General features: G+C 42.2%; 1 protein-coding gene across 2 annotated transcripts in view; it reads left to right on the forward strand.

Moving 5' to 3' along the window:
- BANK1 (B cell scaffold protein with ankyrin repeats 1) overlaps positions 1-14,549 on the forward strand; it is a 277,427-nt gene that overhangs the window by 98,030 nt on the left and 164,848 nt on the right. For both annotated transcript variants that reach the window (XM_084855721.1, XM_084855720.1), the window contains exons 3-5: positions 1,862-1,995; positions 4,706-4,844; positions 7,405-7,547. In XM_084855721.1, coding sequence (XP_084711847.1) covers positions 1,862-1,995; positions 4,706-4,844; positions 7,405-7,547 — 416 coding nt within the window. The remainder of the gene's footprint in view (positions 1-1,861; positions 1,996-4,705; positions 4,845-7,404; positions 7,548-14,549) is intronic.

A 14,549-nucleotide genomic window follows, 5' to 3' on the forward strand; every position in this document is an offset into this window, starting at 1 on the left:
AGATCTGGCCTAAGTAGAACTTTACATTCACCAAGAGTGCATCTGGACAGGTGTTTCTCCCACTCTCTCTGCTTAGCATTTAAAACTTTCTAAGACTTTTGGGAGACATTTCCCAGAGGAAGAAGAAAAGTCATGATGTGATCATGGACAAATGTGTGCAAATACTGCACCTTAACTTATTGTATTGAACATTATACAAGCAACATCGCTTGCCCATTCAATTGTCCCTGTAGGCAACCGGCACACTGAATGTGTGTGTGTGTGTGTGTGTGTGTGTGTGTGTGTGTTTGTGAGTGTGTCTGTTTGTGGGTGTGCCTGCATGTATTCAGCCCCACCCATTGCCACATGCAGCCCTCGGGGGCCAAAAAGTGGCCCACCAGCTCTGTTCTAGTGTTTTAATTATGTTAGCCACTCCAGGGATGTTTTTATCTGAAGAGTGGGATAAACCTCTCTCAACTAGGCAAATAAATAAATAAGAATGGCAACAATTAACAATTCTGTGGATTACCTAAGAAGCTTTTCTTGGCCTCATCAAATAATCAAGTTTCCTCTAGTGCTTTGTGAGCAACCAAAATGATATCATTAGCATTACAAGTAGAAATACTCTGAAATATTAAATAGTCTTACATACGGGTTGTCCTGCACTAAAGGGAATAAGGTAGAGTGAGGTGGCTGTTGTACAGTTTAAGAGCTTAGCTTTGGACTTGGGGATCTCATCTTGATACTAATTTGAAACAATAGTGTTCCATTTAAACACCTGTTTTCCTAGTTTCTGTCTGCTCTCTTGAGTTTGTTGATGAGTTAACCCTGTCCTCCTATTGATCAGTTCTTCATATAGATGATGAACCAACCCAATTGCCACCTTTATAGTCCTGAGTTCTGTTTCTTGGTCAACTAAAGTGAGACGCTATGTTGGAAGAGCAGGATGGAATACTGGAAGCTGCCTTTTCTATATAGCCAGGGTGGGCAGACTTCAAGTTCTGGGGATCCACTAAAACCCAGCTGGAACTAAGGAGACAAATGGTGGCTGGGGGAACTTCCTGATGCAAAATGGTGGCTCAGGGGCCGGAGCCAGTTGCCTATTGTGCGCCCTGAGGGCTCCTTCACACCGGGCTTTTATCCCGCGATTGAGATGGCTCCTTCACAGACGTTTGCAGGCTCTTTACATGATGCCATGACCCTCCTGCACTAAATGCCCTTTGTTCCATTTTTAAATAGATCGCAGAGAATGAGCTATCAAATTATACCCTGCTGTGGTCTGCTTCAGATTCCTCTGTCAAAAGAGTTAAAGCGGCAAGAAGAGGAGCGAGATCAATGACAGATAATGGAAGACTCAGATAAGGGGAGAAGGAGGGGGGAAGGAAGCGCGTGTAAAGGGAGTCAGTTGTGATCCTGCATTTAAAATGGAAGCAGAAAAGCCCTGTTTTAAATGCAGGATTTTAGGTTGGTGTAGAAATGCCCTATAAGTCATAGAATGGGTTGACCTCTATGGACAAGTATAAAATCTACATCTGCATGACTACAGATCAGGGATTTGAAGGTAAAATTCTAAAACTGGTCAGCACAGCTGCATAAAGACCTCTGCTCAAAGGCAACCAATTCATATGTATATTAACTGGTGAGGAACACTGAGGCTAGGAGATAAGCAATTAGCACAAGGCCAGCCATGCTGTTGTTAACCTGTCCAGAGTCTGAAACCCTTGTTGATTTCCTACAAATCACCTTTTACCTTTTATTCATCCCCAGGATATAGGATAAGGTTATTATTGTTCATATACAATTCTGTTGCTTGTGCTGCAATCCAATGCTCACTTACTTGCTAAGCACCATTGAACTCAATGGGACACAATTTCTTTGGCAGGTCCACATGATCCCTTGTCTATGGATTTAAAAAGTGGTTTGAAGCTAGAAGATACAAGTGTGGAAACCAAGGGGCTCTCTGAAACACTGGAAAGGCCAGCTGCTTTAGTGTTGCCTGCAAGGATATCCTGTGAGGTAAGATCTACTTTTTCTTTTTTTAAGAAAGTGTAGGTAAAAATGCCTCTCTTATCCCGCACTAATGCCCTCTCTTTCCTCCATTTACAAAAGAGACTGCATACGTAAGCAAAGGAATCTTCCCCGCTGCACCACCACCCGCCATTAGCCCTGCTGAGGAAGAGGGATTTAGGTTGGGAAAATGGAACAAGAGGAAAGGGTTAATCTGCTCCTTTCCCCCATGCTGCTCCAGTAAAAACTGTAACCCCGACACTACTTATAAGTTCTTTAAAAAACAAAAGTTAGGCGATCTGATCATGAATCTCCTGAGTCATGTCTGTTTGGGGACTGAGAATGAAGGTAGAATGTAGCTCATGTATCTGAATGCATGGAAAGCAGGACAGAATTGGTGGGTAGGAGAGGATTACTTAACCCTTCCATTGTCTGCCACTCTCACCTGCAACTAACCCTCCACTCCTCAGGCGCTCTGGTTCCAGCTTGGTCCAGCTATCCCGCTGGTTCCAGCTTGGTCCTTTGTTCTTTTCAGCATGCACAGGAAAGCATGGCTTCATGGCTTTATTTATTTGTTTATTTATTTATAACATTTATATACCACTCATTAAAGAAAGTTTGATGGGTGTGTTTTATGGTAAAAATTAAAACCATACACAGCAATAAGACACAAATGTATCATCTCAAATATAATAAAGCCAGCAAGAGCAAATCATATTGTTACAAAAGATCTAAAAAGCACTAAAGGATTTTAAACCTGAAAGTCTTGGGGAAATAAAAGGACTTTAACTGGCAGTGAAAAAAAATCAGGCAAGCCCCTCTGGAGAGGTAATTCCACAGTCAGGGTGCCGCCACTGAAAAGGCCCAGGCCTTAGTAGGGATGACAGAGAATTCCGCCACGGATCTCGGTGAGGCCGAATGCCAGTGCATTCGGCCCCCCGAATTCCATGGCAGAACGGCCTGCCACCCCCCCGCCACCCCGTGGATCCCCCCCCCCCGGGACGATACTTACCTGGGGCGGATCTTCGGGGCGGAGGCGGCTCCTGCAGCGGCGGCGGCGGCTGGTCTTCCGACCAGCTGCCGCCGCTGCCATTTCCAGTTTTGTAAAAAAAAGAAAAAAGATGTGACAGGCTATGTAAAGATTTATGTAGCCTATCATGGCTAGGTTTTTAAAAAAAAATCTGCTACTGTGCATAGGCATTAGATGTTAAACAGCATAGGGGATGAAAGAAAGCCCTGTGGAGCACCACAGTATAACTGCCAAGGGATAGAGAATGGACCATCCAGTTAGGAACCATTGCAGCACTCTACTCAACACTCTGCTTCCAACCCTCTATTCAGACAGCCTCTCCAAAAGGATACCATGGATGACAGTATCAAAAGCTGCTGATAGGTCCAAGAGAATCAACAGCACCACACTTCTCCTGTCCCTGTCTTGGCTACAGTCATCCCACAGGACAATCAAGGCATTGTCCATTCCAAACCCAGACCTGAAGTCTGATTGAAATGAATCTCAAAAATCAATTTCTTCTAAGAGTGACTGGAGTTGGCCAGCAATCACTTGCTCAAATGCCTTGCCTAGGAAGGGATGGTAACAATCAGCCTATAGTTGTTTACATCACCTTTTCATTAGGAAAAGGGTGTCGAAAGTCTTGCTACCAATAGGAAGTCATCCAAGAAGGGGATAGATGTTAAATGCCCCTCTTCCAGATCAGCATCTTCCTACCCAGTCCAGAAACTCAAATGAAATGAAGAGTGCATCCTACTACATGTGTTGAAGCAATGACATCTGTGGGACAGCTCCATGGATTTCATGGCAGCCATGAAGTCTTTTTAGTAGTGTATCAGGATAAAATACATCTCCTGGTAATGTTCCAAGCACCATACAGGAAAACCTGTACTTTACATGTTATACGTTTTCATTCTTTGATGTAATGCAGGGGTCCCCAACATGGCACCCATGGGTGCCCTGGTGCCCACAGGTCCCCAGTGTGGGACCTACGGGCACCCAGAATTCCCCCCCCCTTTTTTTAAATATACAGGCATAGATTTGTATGAAATGCATTCAACTTTCTAGCATGGGTTTCAACAAAAGTGGACCAAATATCCAAATAAGTATCCATTTGAAGGTGGTGTCTATATGCCACCCTTTCAAATACTGAAAACTTTGTAAGTTCTTCAATCCATTGCATTATAGGAGGTGAGTGTTTATCCTTTCAATGTTGCAATATCAGTCTTTTGGCTGTCAAAAGGGCACGGAGAATCCATTTATGTTGACCATTTGTTAATTTTCATGAAGCCACACATAAGAGTGTGGCCATCAGTGAATATTAAAGACTGTCCCAGTACAAAATTTTTCTGTGTAATAACCTCCCCACAAAAAGAAGTTTGGGACATTGCAAAAACATCTGCTTAAAAGAAGCATTAGCTGTATGGCACCATCAGCAGTTAGCTGAATTAGACAATCCCTTATTAAAGAGACGTTGCAGTGTCCAAAAGATATGAAGCAAACATTTTTGCTGAATAAGATGCAGCCCAAGACCCATAGATGCGGAAGGTCACTGCCAAAGCAATGACCCACAGCAGTTTCCCAAATTCCCATAATGTGCCCGCAGGTCCAAAAAAGTTGGGGACCCCTGATGTAATATAATAAATACATACATACATTATAGAAATGCAATGAATGAATGAATAACTGGATATAATTCTTACTTTATAGAGTCCTGGAGAAATATTCATTCTTTTGAGAGATGAGGTCCCTGATGACTCAGTGGTGATTGAGTTTGTAACAGAAAATGAATGGGTTAGGATGCACCCAGAGATTTGGAATCAGAAGGTCAGGTATATGAAAGCTTTAGGTAAGAGTGGGAAGGAGAATATTGAAATATAACCTGTGGGTTATTGTCTCCCTTCACTTATCTTATGAAACTCTCTTAATTTGCCTTGTTGTTTTTTAGTTCCCATCAGAATCCAGTCTTAAATTTTAGGTATTTCTTATGCATGAGTTTTGACTGCCGGATGCTACTTTATTACTACACAAGCATAAAAGCTTCTGGCTTATGAGAAACTGCATTTATTGGGTTGTTTTTAGATGATGAAGTGGCAGGTGTCCATCTTTAAAATGTCATTGATTAGTCACAGGTTGCTATTCTCAATCAATTTCTGCTATAAAATGTGCAAACTCATATTCTCTTATTACTTCATGAATTAACAAGATGTTCTGTTGCTTCACATAGAGATGGCATGGCTGGCCCCACCACCACACACACACCCTTTCTGGTCATCTATTCGTTAATTATTTATGCGAACATCTTCAGCCATTTTCTTCCTTTGATGTTTAATAGCCTCTATGTTCTTTTGCACCAGTCACTCTTCCCTTCCTGAACAATTAGGGCCCTACCCCCCACCCTACACAAAGAGATTGAAACTGCTACCAGAATCTGGACTTCAGTTATGAAAGTAAACATTCTTGTCCAGGATTCTCTGTATCCCAAGTTACATGCAACGTTGACTAAATCAGTGTTGATTGTGAGGACCCATTGGTCTTGGATGAGGCGCCTTTAGGTATGAAGGCCTACAGAACGCTCTGTTTTCTCTTTGCTACTTTGTTAAGAATTCCCCAGTGGTGCCATCAGGGCATGACTTCAGGACAGAAGTCTGGGATGTGGGCCCCGAAACATGGCAGAGTTGGTTTATCACCTTGTGAAGTTTGTGAAGTAATTTACATTTCTATCTCAAGAAGATAAAGACCATGAAGCACAGAGTCCAGGGGTGCTTCCAGAAAAGACTTTTTTGTGTCATAGCCCTGTCTAATCACAAAATTTTATGGGCGGGGGGAAGAGACAACCCTCCTCCAAAGCTGCCTCCAGCTTTTTTCTTACCATGGGGAAAAAAAACCTTAAGGTGAAAAACACAGAATACCTGCACAATGCTTTCTGTTTGTTAGTACTAGGACCCCTATGTCTGGAAGCACCTTAAAATTACCTAAATACACCACCAGAAGTCACACGCACACACACAGAGTTTACTGGACTGCCTATAAGTACTTCCCAGTGTACTCTGTATTTTCAAAACTTCATTCTTTACTTCCATAAGTCCCTCCCACCCCAACACACTTCAATCCTTTTCTGTTCCATCCTAGCATGTTCTTTTCACCCATCCCTCACAGCTTTGGCTTTCTTGTGTATCATTGGCACCCCACCTTTAGGTCTTTTTTGACTGACCTTCTCATTAGCTTTCTTTGGCTCTCTGCCTTTCAATATCTGTTGCACCCTCTTGCCCGATTCTTCTGACACCTGTTATAAGCCCCATTCAGTCCTTCCTTTCCATCCTGAAAAAAGCAGAGTTCAGCAACGCATGGAGAACAATATTCTGCATGTACAGATGTATGCACAAGGGTATTTTCAAACAGTACAAGGAACACATGGATGTCAGAGACAGAGCCTGCTGTCACCATGCCAGCCCCTAGTGTGCACATTCCTTCTGTGTGTGGGTAACATATGAAAAGGGCTTCTCTCACCCCTGGAACTGACACTAGGCATGAGCCAACTACCAGGCTTGCTATCATATCCATCTGGCTTACTGATTCTTCTCGATTCCAGTGTCTGTTTATCAAGTTAGTAATGGTAAAAAGAAATGGTAAAAATAGTAAAAAGAAGTAACTAAGCTGAAATTCCAGAGGTATACTGAGTTCAGACCAGTAGTGAATATGTCAACTGAATGAACTGCTTTCAATGGGTCCAGTTGCATCTCCCCAAAATAGAATCATAGAATAGTAGGGTTGGAAGGGGTCTATAAGACCATGAAGTCCAACCCCCTGCTCAATGCAGGAATCCAAGTCAAAGCATCCCTGATAAAACATAAAATAATTATGTTTTAGAACACATTTTCACTTAACAGTGCAGTCCTATACATGTCTACTCAGAATTAAGTTCCACTGAGCTCCCAGGTAGCTGTGAATAGCACTGCAGCCTAAGTTTAGTAAAAGTCTACACATTTACCAATTTACATATTCCACTTCGATCAATATAGTAAAAGTGACTTGCTTGGAGACTTTCCACTTCCAAAATATTACATGATCAGAATATGAAAATTTAGTGCATGCTTCCAACATTATGAGATTAATGTTCCAAGCAAAGCAGGTGTTGTTGTACCAGACACATAAGTACAGCTAAAAATGAAGCTATTAGATACACAAAACCACTAGAAAGAAGATATTGTATTAAGTTCCCCCTTTTTATTATTGGTATATAACACAGTGAAGGCAGAGTTTATGATAATTTGAATAACTGAAGTGTCTCCTGAATGTGAATCTTATGTATAGGATCTGATGGGTGGGAAGGTATTGATGAAGGTTCTTCTCTCTCCTCTCTGTGTGTGTTTTTTTCCTCCTCTTTGCTTTTTAATTTGTCTTATAAGATTTTCCTGCTGGCTTTGTCAATGTGAATGTCTTCTGTGAGGGAGTCATTAAAGCTACAACACAGATTGAATATTACACAACAGTAGGGGAGATTGACCGATTGCTTCAGAAAGTGGCTGATCCAATAGCCTTTGCTTGTCAGGTAAGCTGATCTCTACATTAAGTTAATACAACGGGGAGTGGGGAAGAGATGTGCCAATGAGATAAGAGAATGGGCACCGTGTTACAAATGCTGTATGTTGATAGAATAATAATAACAATGAGGAATAGATCAATATGTTACCACAGAGACATGGAACATAAATAGCTTCCTTTTACCACGTCAGACCATTGGTCTAGCTAGCTCAGTAATGTCTACTCTGACTAGGGATGTTGGAGGAATCCATCCAGGGTGTGGAGCTCTTTCAAGCTTTCATCAGCTCAGCCCCCCAGACTTCGACTCGTTACCCACTAGTTGGCCCAACTCAATCTGCATTGAGTTGGGCCAATTTGCGGATTTCCCTTTTTTTAAACATTGCATAAATAGAAATTTGCGTTAATTGTGGCTGCAATTTGCACAAATTTCAGGCACAATTTGTGCAAATTATGAAAATTACGACCGTTTGTGTAAATTACGCAAATTGCAGCTGAAATTTGCATAAGTTATGTGACTTGAGGCTACCATTTGCACAAATCAGTATTTATGCAAATAAAAAAACACATAAAACGTTCCCAGATTTCGGGAAAAACCTGCAGCTCAGCTCACAAATGCAAGCCGGGTTGGGGGTGCTGTGGAAATCCAGCGAGCTGGAAAAGGGCCAGATTTCCTGGCAATGGACATCTCTAACTCTGACTGGCAGATACTCTCCCAGGTTTTCAGACAGAGGACTTTCCCAGCTTGACACGGAAATGGCAGGGACCTTCTGCATGCAAAGCATGTGCTTAACCACTGAACTACAGCCCTTCCCCTGTAACCAGCTGATAACAGGACTAGGTGTGACATTTCAGCAAGTAAAAATATGTCCTCATTGCTTCGTTACTATTCATTGCTGTCTGTCCTGTCGCCTAAATGTGCATGAAAGTTGCATTCCTCCTGACTCAGCTCCAAAGGAAATGTACAAGAAACCACCATTTTAAGAATGGATATAAATCACAGCCTCAATAGAAACAGCAGAAATGAGAAATATTCTTCTGCAATGAGTGGAGGCCGAGAGACCTGTTCATTTGTTTGTTTATTACATTGCTACCCTGCCTTGCCTTTCCAGGAGCTCAAGGCAGGATTCAGTGGGTACACACACACACACACCATTTTATCCTCATAACAACACTGTTTAATAGGTTAGGCTGAGAGAGGGTGACTGGCTCAAAATCACCCAGTGAGCTATGTGGCTAAAGGCCTAAGTACTCATAATGCTAAATGCAGGGGATGTTTTGCCCTTCTCTTCCCTCCCCTACCACAATCACCATGAAAATTGCCCCCTGCTGTCAGGCACTGCACTTAGTGATAGGAAAACTAGACCTCCATTGGCACCAGTGGGATCTTTTAGCTTATTGCTAATTGCAGTGTGGGGATGGTTTTCACAGAGATCCCTGGGGATTTTTCTTATTTCTCCCTGCTCCCAGTCCAGAAGTTTATCACTTACGTGGAGGACCAGTTCGGTAGATCTGAAGGATCTCAATCCATGGATAAGGGTGTGGTGCTGGGAGGAGGGGGTTGGATTTGTTAGGCACTGGGGGATGTTTTGGGATAAGTCAGCCCTGCACAAAAGGGATGAGTTCCACTTGAACTGAAATGGAACCAACCAGACTGCAAGTGCCTGATACCAAGAAGTTGGAACAGCAGCTTTTAAACTGACCCCTGGGGGAAAGTTGATAGGCACTGGGAAGCATCCAGTTCATCATGAATCTTCCTAAGGGGTGAGGGTGAAAATGTTTTTGATAGTGCAACTGGAGACATGGTGGAACTAGGCAATGAGCATGCAGTGGGACATGATAGCGTATGAAAGCAGCCAAAGGGCTGCAGAGGAAAATGTACACACTAGAGACATTTGGAGACAGATACTATATATAGGTGTTTGTAAAGTAATTCTTGAAGCCTCCAATCCATGATGGGAGAGTTGAAGTACTTGATTTTAAAGGAGAATGGAGACACAAGAGGGCACAACAGAAACCTGGTGGAGCAGAAAGAACCAGTGGGATATGATTATCTCTGGATACAAACTCTATAAGAACGAAGGAGAAGGGCATACTGGGGCAGTGTTGCTTGGTACATCTATGAGGACAAAGAGTCAAACAAACCAGAACATTTTAAAAGGTCAGACTCTACCCCAGAATTGTTGTGGGCCACAATAACAGCCCCCCAAAGTAATTTAGTACTGGGGACATGCTATCACTTCCTTGGGCTCAGGGTGATCTTGAGATGAAGAATGAAAACAGGGAGCAATCCAAAGGAAAAATTTTGTACTAATGGGTGACTTCAGTTACCCTCACATAGATTGGATAGATGCATGTTCTGGTCATAACAAAGAGATAAAAGTTTCTAGATCCTGTAAATGACTGTGCCCTAGAACAGTTGGTCACAGAACTGACCACAGGAGAGGTGACCGTGCAGTTAATCCTAAGTGGCACCCAGGGCCTGGTGCAAAACATAAATGATGTTAAAGTGATTAGAAACAGTGAGTTAGCACATGTGCTGTCAAATGTAGGTGGACAATTGCTAAGGAAGTTCAAAATAGATGCATTTGACTTCAAAAGAAAAAAAACTTATAAGAAATTGATGGCACTGGTAAAAAGAAAGTTGACAAGGAAAGTCAAGAAGCTTAAATTTCCAGAACACCTGGGTGTTATTCACAATAATAGAAGCTCAGCTAGAATATATACCACAGGTCAGGAAATTAGCATCAAGTCCAAGAGGACACCAGTATAAGCAAAGTCTAGGAAGCTATTGGAGGCAAGAAGGCTTCATTCAGAAAATGGCCCAGTATTTCTCACTAAAAGTCCAATGAAGAAAACACAAAGAAAAACAAACTTTGGACAAAGGGAAAAATGTCAACAGACAACAGGGAATGCAAAAAAGAAGAAGAATTTGAGGAGCATTTTGCTAAAAGCATTAAGATGAACAATAAAAATGATTTAAATACATAAGAAGAAGGAAACTGTCTAAAGAGGTGGCTGAACCACTAGATGACAAAAGACAGTTCTGGATGATAGTTCTCACAATAGAGGGATAAAGGAATGTCCCCCAAGGATCTGTATTGGGACCAATGCTTTTCAACTTGTTCATACATGATCTGGAGTCAGGGGTGAGCAGTGAGATAGGCAAGACTGAGAGTAACACCAAATTATTTGGCGTAATAAAATCAACAAGGGGGTTGTAAAGGGTTCCAAAAGGATATCTCCAAACAGAGTAAAGGGGCATTAAAATAGCAAATGTGGCTCAATGTAAGTCAATGTAAAGTGATGCATGTTAGGGCAAGCCACATGTACACTAACGGTGATCAACCAGAAAAGAAAGCTTGGGGTTGTGGTGGATACCTCAATGAAAACATCAGCCTAGTGTGCACTGGCTGTGAAAAAGGCAAATTACATGTTGGGGATCATTAGGAAAGGATTCAAAAATAAAATTGCCAATACTGTAATGTCGTTATACAAATGTATGGTGCAGCCACACTTAGAATACTATGTGCAATACTGTACTGTATTGCCTACTGTGTGTTGTAGAGCAGAAAGGGTCAACAACCATTATCAGGGAGCTAGAGCAACTCCCCCATGAGTAGATTACAACATTTGGGTCTCTCTAGATTAGTTAGAGCATGGGTGGGGAACCTCAGAGCTGGGGGTCAAATCCAGCCCTCCTGAGGTCCTAATTTGGCCCTCTGGGGTTCCCCAGATTGTCATGCCCCCTTTCCCCAACCACCAATTGTTTTGTGTTTTCCTGGCTTTGTGCACTTTTCCCCCTGTTCTAAAAGGTTGAAATGCCTCTCCTGAAGCATAGTTAATGGCAGTAAGAGCTTTAAGCTACAATGCTTTGGTATTTTTGGCCCCTCCCCTTTTGCCTTTATTCCCACCCTGTTTGCCTTCAGCCAATCTGCCCACCACTGGAATGTGGCCCCCTGAGAGTTGCTCTGAAATGGAATTTGGCCCTCGGGGTGAAAGAGGTTCCCCACACATGGCTTAAAGAAAAGGTGAGTAAGGGAGGACATGTTAGACATGTCTATAATTATACATGATTTAGGAAAAATGGAGAGGGAGAAGTTTGTCTTCGTCTCTCCTAATACCAGAAACCAGGGTCAACCAATGGAGCTGAATGGTGGGAGATTCAGGAAACAAAAAAAAAAGTCCTTCTACAAACAGCACATAGCTAAACTATGGGATTTGCTATCATATGATGGGTGATGGCCAATAACCTAGACTGCTTTAAAAGGGGTCTAGACAAATTCATGAAGAGAGGACTATCAATGGCTACTAACTGTGATGGCTCTATGGTAATATATGTGCTGTTTCCAGAAAGTGATGCCTCTGAATGTCACTTGCTGGGGAGCAACAGCAGGAGAGGACCATTGCCAGAACGTCCAGCTTTGGGGCTTCCCAGAGGCATCTGGTTGGTCGCTGTGGGAAATAGGGTGCTAGACTGGACAGGTCTTTGTTCTGATCTACCAGAACTCTTCTTCTGTTCTTATATTCTTCAGCTTTAACTACAGTTCCTATTTAGGGCTGTGCTACTCACATTCATCCTACCAGTCTGTCATTTGGTCTGGAAGGGATCAGCACAGTCATAGCTCAGTGCCCACATGGCTTATGGTTGTCAAGTATGCTGTATTTTTTCTCTCATCAGTATTTCTTTCATCACTTTTTTTTTTATCATTTTGCTCTTGGTCAATATCATTCAGATCTGACCAAATTCAGAATATGATTCTTTGCTGTGGATCTGATACATGTGGCATCTTAAGATGCTTCTTGCTTTGCTTGCTCACTAAACATTCAATTAATGATTGGCTCACGAAAATAAATACTTTGATGTCTTAAGATATAGTTTCTGACTATTTAATGATACTAGGTTTCCTTGTGTAAACACCACAGACAAATAATTTCATATCTTAACATAATTGTCCAAACACGTGTACACCATGAGGCCTATGAGAGACGTAGAGAAAAAAACAGAACAAGATGGAACTGGCCCAGTGCCAGATCCAGGTTTCTGGGGGCCCTTGGGCAAGACACCCTCAATGGACCCCCTCTTTCCGTGAGTCACTATGGTCACCATCTGCTCTTGCTCCTCCTCCTCTTTCCCATCCTTGCTACCACTTGCTTGCTTGGCAGGCAGACAGCCAGTGAGCATGCAGACCATGGCATCTACTGTTTCTCTCTCTCTTGCCACCACTGTTGTCTGGGCCAGAGCAAGAGACAATTTGCAATGGTGAAGAGGAACCAGCAGTTTGCAATGATGAAAAGAAGGAGCAAGTCCAGGGAGCTCTTGTCAGTGGGCCCCTGTTGGGGTGTGGGCCCTCACCAGGTGCTACCATCCCTACCCTTGACACCATCATTAGGATGGCTGATTCTTTTTTTTATGAACACCCTGTTTGTGCAACTGAGAACTAAGGAGACCATGGATGCATGGATCTGATGTGTTAATCAGATTCTTAAAAATATTTGGCTCATTCTCAGTAAATGAATAAGGAAATGTACCCAGATTGCATATACCAATGTTATCACAATTGACAGACAATCCATTCTCAGCAGGCAGTCCCAATGTTCAAGAATCCACAAGTAAATTCAAGGAGCAATCAATCACATTAATCAATTAAGATTTTCACTGAAAAGCATTCACTTGAGGGGTTGAATGTGTGTGTGTGTGTGTGTGTGTGTGTGTGTGTATTGCAGCTGTTTGATCTTTTAAGAGGATTCTGTATTTCCATTCAAATGTCTTCTTCTATATTTCAAGGCTGTAACCACACCAAACAAAAGCCTCTGCAGTGCAAAGGCTGTCGATGTCGATGTCATATAATGGGAAAAGAACATCTATTGTAGGAGAGGAAAAGACCTGGAATATCATTTGTTTCACAGTGGCCGGTCTGAGTGCACTTGACATGTCTATATCGTAATTGCAAAGCAAGAACAAAAATAATAGTGGTATTTGTAATTCAGACAGTCTCATTTTCCTGTGACAAATTTACCATGTCTGCCGCCTAAGGCATTACACTCATAACAAAAGGATTAATAAAAAATGATGCATTACATTATTAGCACTTGGTTAAGGGCAGTAGTAAATTCCTTTCAAACACACACTCTTAAGGACAGTATTGTTCTGTTAAAAGAATATTGCTATAAAGTGAAAGCAAGATGGAACTTCCAGAGTGTACTCGCCTCTTTGTTGTATTAATAATTAAGAGACCAGAGATGAACTTTCTATGAATTTGAGAAGAATTCTAAAGCTGAAAAAATATGAGCTAGAGATGCTGCCAAATTGTACTTACTTGACTCAGAGTACAGAGTTGGGAAGGAACCATAGCTCAATAGAGCACGTGGTTCCATGAAGAAGGTCCCAGAGACTATCATTTTCAACTCCAGTTAATAGGACTGAGTGGCAAGTAATGTCAGAATCCTATACCTGAGACTCCAGAAAGCCACTGCCATTAAGCGCAAACAATACTGGACTATATGGACAAACAGACTAAGTTAGCAGCTTTCTATGTCTAGTTTATAATATTTGGCTGCATTATAACTCAAGCAGAATTTCCCCTCAAAGATTTTCTCAAGCTCAGATTGTAAACTGCATATCCCAGTGATCATTGGGTCTGGGACACTATTGTCAGCATAGACAGCAGTATCCCAGGTACAAAGAGCCCTGGGAGACATTGGACTGTATCCAGATTTAGTCATGACTAATGTAAACCCCAATGAGTTCAGTAGGTCTACCTTACTTTTGGCTAAATCTGCATCCAACCCATAATTTTGAGGGCCCTTGACGTACACACTAAGGGAAAACCCAGGAATCCTGGAAAAGTACATTATCCCAGTTCCATGGCACCTAAGGAGAAGAGGAGTAGCATGCAAAAGGTCTCCCATTCAGTCCCAGGCATCTCCAGGTAGGGGCTGAGAAAGAACCTTGTTTGAAACTCTGGAGATCCACTGACAGTCACTACAGATAATACTGAGCTAGATGGAC

This window comes from Heloderma suspectum, chromosome 5, assembly GCF_057233095.1.
Source record: "Heloderma suspectum isolate Gila_16-S chromosome 5, 16-S_ref, whole genome shotgun sequence".
In the NCBI taxonomy this organism is placed as follows: domain Eukaryota; kingdom Metazoa; phylum Chordata; class Lepidosauria; order Squamata; family Helodermatidae; genus Heloderma; species Heloderma suspectum.